Below are 16,502 nucleotides of genomic sequence, written 5' to 3' on the forward strand. Positions count from 1 at the left end.
AGCAGAATGATTATTATCAGAATGAGCCGGGCAGCGGTCGGAGATGACATCATCCAGGTCAGAGGTTAGGAGGTCAACCTACAGACCATGGATGTTGATAACAGCTAACCCTGGACTCAGAGGGGAATAGCACTAGCATATCATAACAAAATATTGGTGAAATTAACGAGTTTGGCGGCGGATAATGTGTTATTTAGAGGCTGCATTCTGCTGCCCTGTAGACTCCATTATACGGATATACGTGGCTCTCGGCTGGAGCTAATTTCGTTGGAACGACTTGTAATGACACCAAAGTTATCTGGGTGAGTAAATGATCGTATTTTATGCCAGAAATAAGGTCCAGATTGTAAAAAACGGTAATTATCCTTTAATAAAAGGAATAGTCAGAAAAATAGAAATGTGTAAATGTGGGTTTTTCATTAATGGTGATTTTCATTACATCACTGAATGGAGGTGAATGGTGAGTAAAGTAATGATGGGGTCAAAACATATGATGAGAACAAAAATGAACCCAGATGAAAAGTATCGGTACGTTACCATGCTAAGTACGTCATGGAGATGATGAAGACGAGCAGAACGAAGGCTCCGGCTGCGACTCCATACACCCAGGTCTTCAGCTTCCCATCTGCACAGAGAGACACTGTTAGTGCACTGAACAGACCTTCACCTGTTTAGCTGTTTATCCAGAGTCAGTCTGTCACAACGTTGTTTTAATAAATCATTCATGAAAGCATTAAAACACAGAAATGAGATTTAATTTACAGAAAAACAACACCTCTGGAAAAGGGACATATCAGTGTTCAGAAGATTGACTGGTACTGTATGTTCAGTGAATTCAACGTGCATGTGAGATGTAGCATTTATTATGTGTATGTGGGCAATTGTGAATAACATGTCAGTTATTGTAATATACATTGTTATTGTTGTTATATATTCAGAAGATCATCTGATGTCATCTTCTCTGTCTCTGATTTCTCAACATTTATTTGTTGACTTGTATTTTTTCTGTTCTTTTCAGTCTTAAATCTTTTTTTTTACTCTTCCTTTGCTTGCCTTTCTTTTATCTGTTCTCTTTTATCTGTTCTCCTCGCTCTCTTTCACAGATCCAATGCCGCTCCTTCAATTCCTCCAACTATAATCACTCCCTCCCCCCACCCCTCTTTCATTGCCTTTGTGCTCCCAGCAGTCATTCATTTTCTCCACAGCCAGCATTTTTCAGATTGAATAAATTGTAATTTAACATACGTATTGAATATCTTTTTCAGTCTGAGTGAGATGGTATTTTCGTATATTATCAGAATTATCCATTTACCTTTATCCTCTTTTTTTAATAATGGAGGTCTGGTGGTTTTATGCTGCAATCATCAAAAGATTCAATATGAGACTAACAGCAGCTGTTGTGTTGGGATGTGTTACCTGGACCAAACGGTTGCAGGAACCAGGTGCGCCCCACCCTGCTGGGGATGTTGGCTGCGGGCTGGGTGGGGTTAAAGGCTCGGATGGTCTTGACGTCGGCTTTGTTGTCGCCTGCAGTGGGGATCTCCAGCACTGGGATGACTGTGCACTGGTCGAGCAGGCCGTCAGATGTCATCACCTCGGTGTAGCCGTCTTCACACCCACACACACCCGCCTGACACAGGGAGGAGGCAGCTTTAACACACTCACATGTACAAGTCAACTTTTCTTCTTTTTTCAAAACTACCTTAAAGAGGTGAGGCCACTTTCCCCACATGTGTCCATCAACCATACCTAACCACATCTGTAAAACACTCACATACCTGTTCATCCAGATTTATAAAACAATCAATAACATGTGTCAAATGTAGTCATGATGCTGTGTGAAGTTTAAGCTAAAAAGTATTTTGTTGAGTGTAACACTTTACAATAAGGTAAACAAAAGTGAGTAAAAGTGAGTAGTTACTAAGGAACTAATGAGGAACTAATGAGTAGTTACTGAGGAATCGAGGTACACAAAATTAGAGTAGTTACTGAGGAACTAATGAGGAACAAAAATTAGAGTACCTTGGTTACTCATTTTTGATTTCCTTTAGGGTACACAAAAAGGGTAACTAGCTAATGATGAAGTAATAGTTCCTCAGTAATTTAATTAGGAGTTACTGATGAACTGACCATTAACTAATAGTTAGTTCATCATTAGTTCCTCAGTAACTACTCTAATTTTGTGTACCTTATTGTAAAGTGTTACTTGTTGGGTCGCACTTAGACTGCATTCATGAGGCCAAAACCACATTTTGTTCAGCATAGCCTCAACATAATCAGTTCAACCTTGAGAGCAAGTGCACATGTGTGCAAAATATAAAGGGGTTCCCTGGAGGAGTTGTAGAGATATTGCATTCACAAGGCCCAAATCCTGTTTAGTGAGGTGACCTTCAACTTTAGCCACCAGCATGTACAGCAGCTTGCCCCTGAATCCAAGTGGACGTTGTCAACAAATTGTGGGCAGTGTTGGACACTGACTCACACGGCCATAACTGTGATGTGTGAGGTCACCTCGACCTTGTTCTGACCAACAACCTGAAAACAATGGGCCCTAGTTTCGTAGTGCGGCGCAAGGTGGCGCAGTGCAAGTTTTGACCAGCGCATTGTCAGTTTGGTAGACTGCGGCGCTGCGCCGAGATGGGTGTGGCGGCACAGCAGGGGGAGGTGTCACAGATTCAGCTTGGCGTAGAGGAGGTTTCATGCCAAAAAGTTGCACTGAGGGTGCGCTGAAAGCCCAACCTGGTCTACCCTCGGCGCAAGGCGAAGTGCAGCCGGTGTAGTGGAAGTTTGGCTGCCCGGTGCGCAACGCGTCACCAAGACCTCACAGGCAGGTTTCCACAGTTCCAGGCACATTTAGATGCAATAAATAATCACAACAAACACTATTTAATGCAACTAATGGAATCAACACAAATTTATATCTATATAGATTGTCCCGTCACATCTGACGTCAGATCAAAGGCTGTTGGCACGTGTAATGGAAACTCCACCTGAATTAACACAGCAGGGACGAACTGGCACTGAAAAGCAGCTGCGGAAGTCCCAATAGCAGGACTGGATGACTGCATGTCACTGCCGTGTTGAGATACGCACTGTGCTGTTGTGATGATCCGCTTTATTTATTTATTTACTTATTAATTTATTAGCGACTGAGTCGTCAAGCAGCCGTATCATCTCTCTCAGCCAGCCACAATAGCCTCGGCATCAGATAGTCACTAGTGAGCATATATCCGCATCTCCCATCTTAAATTCAAAGGAAAAAGAGAGAATAGGGAAACTCAGCCTGACTGAATTAACACATCTGCCACTGTGATGAAAACTAATGAAAAACTAAAAAAACGAAATAACTATTATCTCTCTCAGCCACCCACAAACAGCCTCGGCATCAGTAAAAAGACTACTCAGCGTCTCATCTCAGAAAATTTTAAAAAATGCGTGTTTGATTGTGTGTGTGTGTGTGTGTGTGTGTGTGTGTGTGTGCCACTCCCTCTTCTCCATCTCTCTCTCTCATCTCACTCCTTTTTACGTAGATGTGGATTTGCTGTGGACTCCCTCCACTGTGACATGAAGTCAGAGTAAGCACTCACAGTGTCCTCACCTTCACTCTAACCTTCTCTGTAGGACGGTGGTTCTCAAACTGCAGGACGTGTGTGCACATGCATGCTGGAGCATGTTATTATTTAGGGTGAAATAAATGATTTAATAGCAATCATGGATGTATAATTATTGACATTATTAATGTATTTTGCACAAAGAAGAGATCCACTCCACCAGCAGCACAACTACAAACATCCCTGCAACGCTTCAAAAGTCCCAATTCTGTGGTTACGCTTTAGGAGAGGCTTATGAACCTCTCATACAAAGGGACAACTGGAAATAGAGGATTTTTCTTCTTTCTTTTTCAATCACTTTGGTGCACTGGTCCTTGCAGCACAGTTTTTGTATCATAGCCTATACAGTATGTGGTTTTTTTTTTGGTCTATTGATGTCTTTATTTTACTTGTTTCTCTGATGATGGAGATAACAATGCACATGGGAGAAGAGCTATTCTAAGGTGACTCTTGCTACGCTATTGGCTAGGAGATGAAGATAGAAACCTAATAATCCATCCTCATGGGAAATGTCAAGTGCCTGGCTAACAAGCATGAGGAACTGGAGGCACTTGTGAACCAGTAAATAGTGACTGTAGCCTCATGTCTCATGGAATTCTTTTTCATCTTCACCATCATTGTTTACATTCAACCACGAGTCATGTGTGATCTCATTGACAGAACTGCGTTTTGACCCGGCACCCTGAGAATTCACTGCATTGTTGGAGGGGACATTCACTCCTATATGTACAGTCATGTGGTTTCACTCAGCATGTTTTCTGTCTCCCAAGAGAAAACAAGACACTTGATTAGTTGTATGAAAACATCAGCGAGGCTTACACTGCCTCAGCTCCACGCCACGGGGCAGATTAGATCAAAAATCTGTATTTTCTTCAGCCGTCCTACAAACCCTGTGACCACCCTCACTCAGAAACTGGACCCCTGAGGCCAGTCGTCCTTTTAAAGACTATTCTGATTGCAGATTTGGAATGATAACAACAGGGACACTGACCTTGACAGAATGACTGAATGCACCACAGATGACATTAACTAACAGTATGGACACTGTGCTTCCAACCAGGCATGTGCGCTGCTTCCTAAACCAATCAACTAGAAAGGAGGTGTTCAGGGACAGAGACAGGGAGAAGAACAGGTGCAACATGAGCTGAAGAGGAGATTAAAGGAATAGTTCAACATTTTGGCAAATTTGCCTATTACCATAATCCCTATACTCATAGCAGTAGGTTCATTACCTTTAATTGTCGGTGCATGTTGTTTTGAGATCAGAGACGTGAGCTGCTCAGTGAACACAATGGAGGTGAATGGTACAGGTCCCCTGTCCCTCATCAAACTCATCAAATACACAATCCAACAACTACAAAACGCTCTGGTGGACAAGTTGTGACCTGCACATTCACCACAATATGAAATAATAATGTATAATTATGTAACATTACGAAACATGAAGCAAATACTTACTTGCGCTTTTGAAATCACTCCGCCCAGAAGCCGTGTCTGGAATGTAGTTCCGGCTGCATTTACTTCGAAAACAACTCTGTCTGGTAATGTTACATTATTATCTCATAGCGTGGTGAATGTGCAGGTCACAACTTGTCCACCAGAGCGTTTTGGAGTTAATGGATTGTGTATTTGATGAGTTTGATGAGGGACAGGGGACCTGTACCGTTCACATCCATTGTGTTCACTGAGCAGCTCACGTCTCTGCCCCGCTGATCTCAAAACAACATGCACCGATGATTAAAGGTAATGAATCTACTGCTATGACTATAGGGATTATGGCAATGGTGAATTGGCCAAAAGGTTGAACTATTCCTTTAAAGCAGGTGAGGGAGAACTACAAGGGAAGGAGGACCATCACTGGCTATAAAAAGAACAGCCAGGCAACATCAGGTGGAGTGGACAAGGCCACTTCACCTTCAAGCTTCAAGTCCCTCCAGCCTGAGGGTCAAGTGTCCTGTCCTTTACAGTGGAGGAGGGAATCTGCGATCTGTTAGTTTAATGTGGTATTATGGGCTGTCCCAAGGAGACTCACAAACAGGTTGTACTAAGAAACTGAGGAAACAGAGGAAAGTACATATCCTCCTTTTAAAACCATCCCTCCCTGTGTTACCTGCTTCTTTCTGAACTGCCACTGACATTCTTATCAAGTGTTTCACATTACAGGCTACAATGGCTCACTCACATACACACTCATACAGTGTGTGATGACTGATGATACATCGCAGGCAGTCTTGCCCAAGGACACTTTGACATTCAGACTGGAGGAGCCAGGAAACTAACCACCGACCTAAATAATGGACAACTGCTCCTCCTCCTGAGCCACGGACACCCCCACCCCCCACCCTACCCCCACCCCCCATCTACAAGAAAAGCCTGATTGAGAGGCCCGGTCAAATCTGGAGCACTTAAGCCCAGCGCTCCCCAGGCAGTCCTGTGTCACAGAGACATGTGACCAAAATACATTTTCTGTAAACATGGATATGTTCATTTCTGTATTTGGCAGCTCAGGATGTGTGTTTTCCATGTTTGACTCGGACCCTGACTATAAAACAGAGAAGTGAGATGTGATCACAAGCGGTTAATCCAGATGCAGGTGGAGACACACTGTGTGGATGGTCATAGTTGGGGCTCATCATTTTTGATTGGATCATTGAAGGTGCATGTTAATACCAGGTATCAACCTTTCATGATGATCCATTGATTTGTAAACTGCATTTCTGCAGCCTTGATCATGGATTTTTGGACCCAAAAGAAACTATATCAGCAAAAATAAACGGTGGAGCAGGACAGTGGTGTCCATAATATCTCAGACTGTTTATTTTTGTAAAGAAATCATCACAACAAGGACAAAGTGTTTGTTTCTGTGGCGAGGAGAGCAGGCGCTCTGCGATCGGATAGTAATGTCTTACCAGGATGTTTCAGAGTTCGGCTATCTGAGGTGAGTGACTACAGGTAAGGCGGCCGCCTTAACAACAAAGAGCTGCCGCCTAAACTAATGTCTTTAAAAAAAAAAAAAAGTAGCGATATTATCACCGCCCCCCCCCCGTCGGACGATCGCCTTCATTCATCTCTGCATCACCACAGAGAAGCACGCATGCAGTGCGTGGTGAAAGCGAAACTTAATACGGTGCCCCCCCCCCGGCCGACAGGACAGACACCACCTTAACTAACAACTTTTCTGGGGGAAACACTGGACTACATGCAAAAACACAAAGTTTATACTGTTTATACTGTACACTATATGAGTTCAGTGGTGTGTCATAAGGATCTCAGTCATGTAGCATAGAATTGCCCCCATAGGTTAGCATTGTCGCTATCCCTAGCGCCGTCTAGCCATGGTGTAACTCCGATTTGCCTCCATCAATTTTAGTCATGTTTTTTGCTCCCCCCAAAACTGGGTGACCATCAGGACAACGATTTAGAGGTCAGAAATGACCAGAATTCTCCTTTAACAGCTGCAACATATCCTATAATAACACATTAATGGAGGATTTTCCTGAATTTGTAATTAAGAGACTGTTTCTATGTTGATTTAATGACACTAATTCATCATGAGTAAGATTCATTATACAGTACCTAGTACAACTGAATCACAGCTATGATTCAGATAGATAGATAGATAGATAGATAGATAGATAGATAGATGGATAGATGGATAGATGGATAGATGGATAGATGGATAGATAGATAGATAGATAGATAGATAGATAGATAGATAGATAGATAGATAGATAGATAGATAGATAGATAGATAGATAGATAGATAGATAGATAGATAATGACTGACCTCTGTGCAGAGGGAGCGTGTCTTGGTGCAGGGTGGGTCACAGGAGCGGTCAGACATGGGCTTGGCAGTCATCAGGCATCCACCTGCAGAGCAAAGGCCAAAAGGTCAAATTCAGACATCAGAGCTGGACTGTTTGTGTCAGTGAAACCTGTGAGGAACAGTGTGACAACTCTGTTGGTAGCTGCTGGACAAAAATGAACAGTCACTTCGTTAATGCCGGAACAACTGTTACCCAGGTGCCACACCTCCTGAGTTTGTTGAGCATCGCTGCAGCTGAAGCTCTGAAAACAACACTAAGTTAGAGATTGTTACAATATTTGTTACCCTGCCAGAATCATGTCATCATCAGCAGACTTCATCCCCACACTGATCCAAGCAGTTGTTTTTTAATCCTTGCTGTGGCAGAGCATGAATACAGAGTGTACAGTCATCCAGAGGAGATTTAACACTCTAAACACATTCTTTCTTTTCACCATGATGAAATGGCATCACAAGTGCAAGGGATTTACTACATAATATAGTGTTCTAGTAATTGGTTGGTTTGATGAATATAAAACTGAGTCACTTCCTTAATCTCTCCACGGGATAATATCCTGGGCCTGTTTTTATTTATGGTGGATGAGACAGTTGGACTGTTGCTGTTGCAACACACACCTTTTGTCTGATGTTTTATTGTTTTGAACTGATTTGGTGTGGGAGACATGAAGGTGTAATTGTGTATTTGATGAGTTTGATAAGGGAAAGGTGAAAATACCGTGCAGCTCACGTCTCTGCCCCGCCGATCTAAAAACAATATGCACCGACACTGAAACTACTTCTAAGGTTATAGGGATTATGGCAACAGGCGAATTTGCCAAAATGTTGAACTATCCCTTTGAGACTGATCTTTTAATCTCGTTGTACCTTGTATAAAGGCAATAAAAATTCAGATTCTGCTTCTGATTATTACATTGTGTTGTGTTGCAGCATGTGTGTTGTCAAACTGCTCAATACAATTTCTTAGATGCCAATAGTGTTGAGCTCTCAGGGCCACCGTACATCCCCCTCCTGACGCTGTAAAGGAACCACTGTATATTCTGACTGAGAACAAAATAAGATGGATCACACAGACAGACAGTGCGACTGACACTAATCCTACCAAAGGACATCCAGTTAAAAAATGTGTCTGCAAAATCATGGTAATCTATCAGCCTGCCTTGAATATTTATGAGGCGGCATGCTGAACAAGAGTTCAGTATGAATATTCATGAGGGAAACACCGCTGCTTGTGAGGAAACATTTACAAGAAGAAAAAAGAGGCAGTGGGCCAATCAGAGCAGCTCCAGACAGGCACACCATCTGGAGTCCTGGAGACAATGATGATTCCATATCCACTCAGACCTGGGACCGTGTTATATAGTGGCCCGGCCCAGGGATATGCCGAGGCCCCAGGCTTGATCAAAGCAGAGAAAAGCAGACACCCTGATGAGAAGAATTCATTCTTCGAGACCGACCGTCCTCTGCTCCAGCTGATAGACGCTCTGTGGAAACTCGGGAAGAGTGCTGCTGCATTAGAGTCTACCCCCGACGTGTGATGGGGAAAAAAATGAGCTCATTTGATTACACCTTTCTAGAACTTGCTGTCAAGAAAACGTTTTAACGCTATCTGGTTCTCTGACACGCTGGATGAGACATTTTAAGCAACCTGATCCACATTAGCGCCCTGGCACACACAGCACAGGAGATGTTAGAGCTGTGCAGTGAGTCTTGTGAGCTCATTTAGGTCACATTATGTCTGTAATGTCTGACACTAGAGCAGCAGTGAAAGCAGCTGAGCTATCTCTGTAACACTGGAAATATCCACATTCACTGATTCACACTTGTTCCCATCTAAAACAGACCTTCAGAGTGTATTCTGGGTAAATTCTGACAATTCTCCTCTCACACACAGTGCAAATGTAATAGTAGATCTTCAACAAGACAAATTTTAAAAATAAATCCTTCAGTTAAATGGATCATCAAAGACAACGTCATGTGAAGCAGCACTCTGTGGTTGGTCATGTTTATCCCTGTGGAATACACATTAAACTAAATAAAGGTTAAAGTTTGTTTGATTTTCGTAGAGGAAATAAATCATGTTTCTCTAATGTTATTCAAAAGACCTTTGTACAATGTACAGCTCTGTCTGCTGTGGAGTATTATGGTGATTTTGTTTATATTCATGGTGCTCCCATCCGACTCAGTGTCTCACAGTGCACTGCACAGCAGTGACAGCTTCCTAACTAATCATCCTTTATAAAAAGGTGGGACGATCCTCCTCAACAAACAGAAGGCTCCACTAGAAAAATGACTTAAGTTATCTCTGCTCTCTGGTTTCACTTGATATCAAGTCACAGAACTTCAACCTAAATTGATCTTCACAAGTAACTCGAGGCAAATGCAGCTGGAACTACATTCCAGACAATGGCTGCTGGGTGGAGTGATTTAGCGCAGTTGGTTACGAGTATTTGCTATGTGTGTCGTAATGTTACAAAATACATGATTGTTTCATAGCGTGGAGAATGTGCAGGTCACATGTATCTGCCCCACGGATCTCAAAATAACATGCACCGACAATTAAAGGTAATGAACCTACCTCTATGGCTATAGGGATTGTACAATATGCAAACTTTCCCAAAATGTTGAACTATCCCTTTAAACTGTAGACAGATGGAATGGGCTCCTAACATAGTAAGTTACCAAACACTCTCTTATTTCATTGTAACATTTTTAAAATATTGTACTTTGACCTCTTTGAGTGCTTCCGTCAATGTATACATTGTATAGGTTCATTTTTGGTTCAATTTGTTGCCTTCCTCCATCCTTCCTTCTTTCCTTCCTTTCTCCCTTCATTCCTTCCTTCCCTTCATCCTTACTTCTTCTTCCTTCCACTTTTGATCCAATTGACCCTCCATCTTTCTTTCCTTCCCTTTTCCCTTCCTTCTTTCCCTTTGTCCGTCCTTCCTTCCTTCTTTTCTTCCCTTCATCCTTACTTCTTCTTCCTTTCTCTTTTGATCCAATTGACCCGCCATCTTTTTTTCCCTCCTTTTCCCTTCCTTATTTCCCTTCTTCCGCCCTTCTTCCTTCCTTGAACAAATCTGTTCCCACCCTCCATCTATCTTTCCTTCCTTCTTTCCTCCCATCTTTCCCTTTGCCCTTCATTCCTTCCTTCCTTCTTTCCCTTTGTCCTTCCTTCCTTCCCTCCTTCCCTCCTTCCCTCCTTCCTTCTTTCCCTTTGTCCTTCCTTAACCGAACCGAACACTGATCTCACCAGTCATCAATATCCACACTCGTACTAACTATAACTAACTAAGAGGAAAGGTTTTTGTAGAAGAGCTAAATCAAACAGTCAAAGCTTTTTACTTCTGCTCATTGTTCAGATTTCTGCAGCGATCCAAAAGACAGTGGAGAATGTTTCAGTGGCTCCTGAACCCATCTCTCCCCTGTGGCCCTCCATGGTTACATGAGTCACACTGCTTACCTGTGACATTTAGTCCGTCTGAGCGCTCACACCAGACTTGTCGAGATGAACCTCTCCATGGCGCAGTCCTCCATTTGTATTCAAAACACTGGCCATCTGCAGAAAGAACATTAGTCAGGTGAGGTGTTGATAACAATGTAAAGTGTAATGTTGATGATACTTGTGACTTGTAATACGGCCCAGTCAGGACTGACCTGTACATGGCCGCGCCTCCATTTCCTGTTCTGGGCACTGCAGCAGGTTCTCCGGATCCTGGGCCAGCACAGCTCTGGACCGGACCTGGACCGAGCCAAAACCCAGGTCGTCCCCGTTCACACAGCTGAGCTGGCACGGACTCCAAACCGTCCACTCCTTCAGGTAACACTCTCCTACAGAACACACAGGGAGTTCAGCATCAGTATAGTTAAAAGAGGAGCTCTTCTGATGAAACAAAACCAAACACAAACATGAAATACATGAAATGCACCATTCTTTTTGACGTGATAAGAGCTGTAAATGATATTATTGATACTGTAGTCTATGTATATATCATTTACAGCTCTTATCAACCTTTTTTCATTATGTTACATACATGTTACATAATGAAAAAATGAAATTAATTTCAATTAAGGCATTGTCCTTTGTGCATTTGAATTTGAAGGTCTTTGGGCCAATCCTAGTAAAGGACTGTGAGGGCTGGTGGAACGATGAACAACAGAAGTGAAACAGAAAGAAGCTCTTAGATAGTTCACCACCATAACACAATCTCATTTCAATTCCCTGGTCAGAATCACAGAGGGAGGGAATATTCTGTTAAATAGGTCACACTGCTCTCTTTGGCTCATGTGAGTACATTTCTACACCTTTAATTAATCGTGAAGCTACCAACAAAGGAACAGCTAATAAGGAACAGCAGTTAGGGTTAGTATACAAATGTAGCTGAACACAGAGTGTACTCACACTGCTGAAGGCTGTCACTATGGCTAAACACAATGTGATGTGGATATTTTACATCATGGGAGAACACTGACTAGTCTATGTGTTGTTCCCAGCTTGCATGAGGTTTACACAGACCAGAGACCTGGTCTATCTGTCCATCTACCCCCCCCCAGGATCAACACAGTACTCTGATGCCTAGTCCACACGAGCCCGGGTATTTTTGAAACCGTGAACATATGTTCCCGGTTGTATGTCCTGTCCACATGCAACCGTGCTTTTGGAACCCTGAAACTGTGGTTTTTTGAAACCGGGGTCCAGGGTGGGGTTTTCGGCCGGGGTTGGTTTCACCGGGTGCGTGTGGACACTGCAACCGTGATTGTTTTACTCGTTTACGTCATAGCTGCACACGTGCTGAAGTAAACACTGCCAGCCCGCAGAGGCTGTTTGCAGCGGTTTGCAGGTGAGCTCGCAAAAATGGAGGTGACAAAGTGGATTTTTATCACTTTTTATTTTATTTTTTTATTTTTTTACATCATCTAAATGCTAGGCTATTTGTATAGTTTTTCGATGAGAAAAATATAACGAAACGGTCGTCAGGGCGATCCTCTTGTCAGTTCCAAACTCACCCTCAATCACAGACCACAGCTGGTTTTCCACACAGCATCATTTACAGTAACAAGTGACGGAGATCAGCGGAGGCCGCTGCCGGTGTGTTTTTAAAATGACAGAACTACTACAGTAGCGCTGCAGTTTCTTATTCCCCACATTGTTTGATTGAGAGTTTTTCGGGATGATTTTCATGAATGAACAGGCAATAGCCTATGTCACTGTCAGACCGGGTACGACGGGAGGGGGGGGCGGGGGGGGTCGCATCATGCAGTGATAAAAAGAGCCTATGCGGAGATGAGGAACGAGCCAAAAGCCGAAAATGTATCCGTGACGTCCGCGGTCGATATAAAGTGGATATGATGTTTCATTCATCCATGTTTTGACAGACAACACAACAGCCAGAGTTGCGCCGCACCGACAGACAGTCATGTGGCTCAGCAGCCAGGTGACGCACACAGCGCAACACAGCGCACAACAACACACAGCACAACAACACAGCACACAACAACACACAGCACAAGAGTCAAGACACAGCGCAGCAACGTGCAGGCTACTGCAGCAGTGCACGTCAAAGGGACACCGCCGAAAATAAAATAAATAGGCTACACATTTTTATTAAATTAATTAATATTTAATTGTTGGACTTGGAGTCTGTGAAATAAAGCTATAATAACACGTAGTTTTGAAATGGTTTTTGCGCATGTTTACATCCATAAAATGACCAAAAATGAACACTATAAGCGGATTTCTTGATAACGAATTATTTAAACAGCATTTGTATAGAAATGATTCCTCCCAAGCCTTTTGATCCAAGCGGTTTCCACTGTATTTTGATTGGTTAAAACAGCCTTCCACACGTGCATTGCGTCACTTGGTAGCAGATTTCACGGTTGCGTGTGTACGGAGTGTTTTTATTACACCACTGGTGTGGACGCGAAGCAAAACTCCGGTTTCAAAAATACCCGGGCTCGTGTGGACTAGGCCTGAGACTCACTCTGAACTGATTCTCAATCAGTTCTTATGGTTTTGTCCGGAGTGCGTGGTGTGGTGTGTGCACGGCCTACCTGGACAGGGCACAGTGCAGGTTTCCTGTAGAATTACGTGTGTATCTCCGTCCACTGAAGGCTCCAGATCTCCACAGAGCTCGTCATCCACCAGGCTGACTGACTCACTTGAACCATCCATCACGAAGCACGACATGTTCCTGAAGCGCAGGCCTTCTCCACACCTCGCCCCCTGACGGACCACAAACCGAGGTTTAGGTTGGAATTAACACAAGCAAGAAATTAAGTTGTGAAGAACTACTGTAGCTGTGTAAACAACATTTTACTGTCAGGACTTCAATTTCGATTTCGATATTTTTCCAAAGCACTATGTTAGAAGCTAGAATTACTTTAGTTTTTGCCAGTACGACTCAGACTACTTCCAGGTTACATCCCTGTTTGTGCACAGTGAAAAGGTTTTACACCCACAGTGAAACCGTCTGACACAGACAACTGAAAAATCATACTCTCACATATACAACTGAAAACCTCTCGTAAGAACTAGTAAAACCTATGCAACCTTGAACGTACAATGTGTTCAGTATCATATTTGAAAGAGTATGTGTGTATTTACAATCATTCTAAATGGCGTCCCTGAGGGCCCTTCATAGCTTTTCAAGTTTTTTTTAATCTTGTCTCTGCTGAACTACCACCAGAACAATTCCTTTACAATGTTAAAAGGATAAACTGATGTTTGTCCTATAGATAACCTTAAAGACAGAAATATCATGAGTAAACTGTTTCATTAGCCCGCCACAGTTAGCAAACAACCTGTAATAAAGAGCATTCTAGTTGTAATGGGGCTTTTAAAATGTGTTGCCCATTACTTTTCATTAATTACAGGATGCCACCCAGAACATCAGAGGACCAGGAGGCTCAGAAAACCTCATCGACTGTACTGAGGGACATGTCTATTCTGATAGTCATAACAAGTTGTTGATAGATTTCTGTGGCGCCCAGTCAACACTGGCTAACCTGGAGCCATGTCACAGTTTGTCTGAGAATGGGTGGACATTGGACAACTAATAACAATAGTAATGTCATCAGTGTATATGAGTTGAAATGGACTGTGCAGCAATGAGAGAAAAACAGACATAACATATGAATCCAATCCAATGGACAGCCACCCGTGGTGACTGACCTCAGACTTGCACTCAGACCAGGCGCTGTATCTCCAGCTGTAGCAGGGTTTGACCAGGCACGGCTTCCACTGCTCCATCTGGGACGGGCAGGGTCTCCCGTCCCCCTGAGGAGCCTGGACCACCGTCCGTCTCCTCCACAGCTTCCCTGCAGGACACAAGAGAGACAAGAATGAATCAGAGTTGATGACCTCTGTGGACTTACACCTGTAGCACTTAAATGAAGACAGTGGACTACAGTGCTGGATGTAATTGAACACAGAGGGACTGATTTAGCAATATTTGTTCAAATGTAGTCTCATCTCCATTGTTGCCGTATTTAGTTTTTTAGCACAAGCATACATGGAAACTGATCCCAGGTACACACAAGCTGAAGAGGGAGAACTGAAGTCAATCTCTTGGTAAAATGTGTAGACCACTAATTAAAGCAGAAGTAAGCGATCCGGTCGTTTTGGCTAATGCTGCGTTCCAGGCAGGCTTTTGAAACCGTAAATTACAGCTTCAAGTCACGACTTACGAATGCGTTCCAGGCAACCCACTCGTGTTTTTCCGACCTGTTTTACCTGTGAAAGTCACTATAACGGCCACTCGTAACTTCCGACCCGTGAAGTCGTACCAGATCGAACTGGTACGACTTCACAGGTCGGAAAAACACGAGTTACAGGTTGCCTTGAACACACCATAACGTCTTGTCAGCCGATGGAGTTAGCAGCCCCCGCCCTCGTCATGGATCTATTGGTCCTCGTCCCTACGTCACCACATTCAGGCGCATCCCTTGGCTGCACACACAGCCCTTCATGCCGTTCTCTCTCCTCATTGGATAAAAATTGTAGGATACAAGAAAAGTTTTCTCCTCGGCTCAGAGCAGAGCAGAGGGACTGAGAGACCCGTGTTTCGGTCCAAACACTCTATGTAAGTGATTGCTGTCGGAAGATATAACTATTTAAGACTTATATTAACACAAAAATATCGCTTACTTCTGCTTTAAGACGGAGCTACAATTACAAACATTGACAGATGTGGTATTTCTCTACTGCCTCATGAGATAATCACAATCTGATGCTCATGTCAACAGCATTAATTCCATCAGAGCGACTACAGTCATGTCAAACTCAATGTTGTGTGAAAATGACAAAGCCCAGGAGTCAGAACTACTGCTGACACACAACATACTGTAAAACCTGTGCTTCAGGCTTACAATGAATGAGGAGAGAGATACAATATGATGAATCTGAGGTCTATCAATGTGTCTCCAGACAAATTGATAGTAAATAATGTGTTGTTATTTCCTCAGCTGCTTTATTTTTTCTGTATTTGGATGTCATTGCCACCGTCTCCAAAACCCTCTCTCATCACATGTCTCATGTTTGCCAGCTTTTACCAAACAGACAACCACACTCAGTTTGCTAAATGTTTGCTCTGAACTTTTTGGAACCCTGTTGTTTTTGTGCTTCAGATAAATACTCCTGCTGTCCTGTCCTCCTGTCTGCACTTGGCAGCTTTCATGTTTGCCTGTTCAACTCTGTGGATGTTTCCCTGTGAATGCATCTCTGGCATTATCCTGCCAGGCAGTCTGCAGCCCCATGTCCTCAGCGTTGGATGACTTTAAGTCATAAATTAAAAGGTGTAATACAGACTTTTCGGATTATACCAAAATCATATGAATGTTTTTTTGACAGTCATACTAGTCCTGTAAAATTCAGTTGCTTCGAGTCACCTTGAACCTTGAGGAAGAATGACTTAGACTGAAGGGGAAACAGACTTCTTCACCTTCTTACTGAAAGCCAGTCAGCAGACTCACATGGATGGAAGTAAATCTGTGTCATTGGATTTTGAATTTGAATTTCTAGCACTTATTTTTTGTTTTTGTGCATCGGAAAAGCAAAAAGAGGAGAC

General features: G+C 43.1%; 1 protein-coding gene across 1 annotated transcript in view; it reads right to left on the bottom strand.

The window, feature by feature from the left end:
* The window catches only part of thsd7aa (thrombospondin, type I, domain containing 7Aa), a 118,751-nt gene that overhangs the window by 6,610 nt on the left and 95,639 nt on the right, over positions 1–16,502 (bottom strand). Inside the window, exons 21-27 of the mRNA XM_085792287.1 lie at positions 14,609–14,754; positions 13,489–13,660; positions 11,092–11,265; positions 10,898–10,993; positions 7,399–7,481; positions 1,417–1,630; positions 538–625 (exon numbers count right to left, since the gene is read on the bottom strand). Coding sequence (XP_085648413.1) covers positions 538–625; positions 1,417–1,630; positions 7,399–7,481; positions 10,898–10,993; positions 11,092–11,265; positions 13,489–13,660; positions 14,609–14,754 — 973 coding nt within the window. The remainder of the gene's footprint in view (positions 1–537; positions 626–1,416; positions 1,631–7,398; positions 7,482–10,897; positions 10,994–11,091; positions 11,266–13,488; positions 13,661–14,608; positions 14,755–16,502) is intronic.

This window comes from Trachurus japonicus, chromosome 11, assembly GCF_045865225.1.
Source record: "Trachurus japonicus isolate A0001 chromosome 11, Traja_1.0".
Lineage (NCBI taxonomy): Eukaryota > Metazoa > Chordata > Actinopteri > Carangiformes > Carangidae > Trachurus > Trachurus japonicus.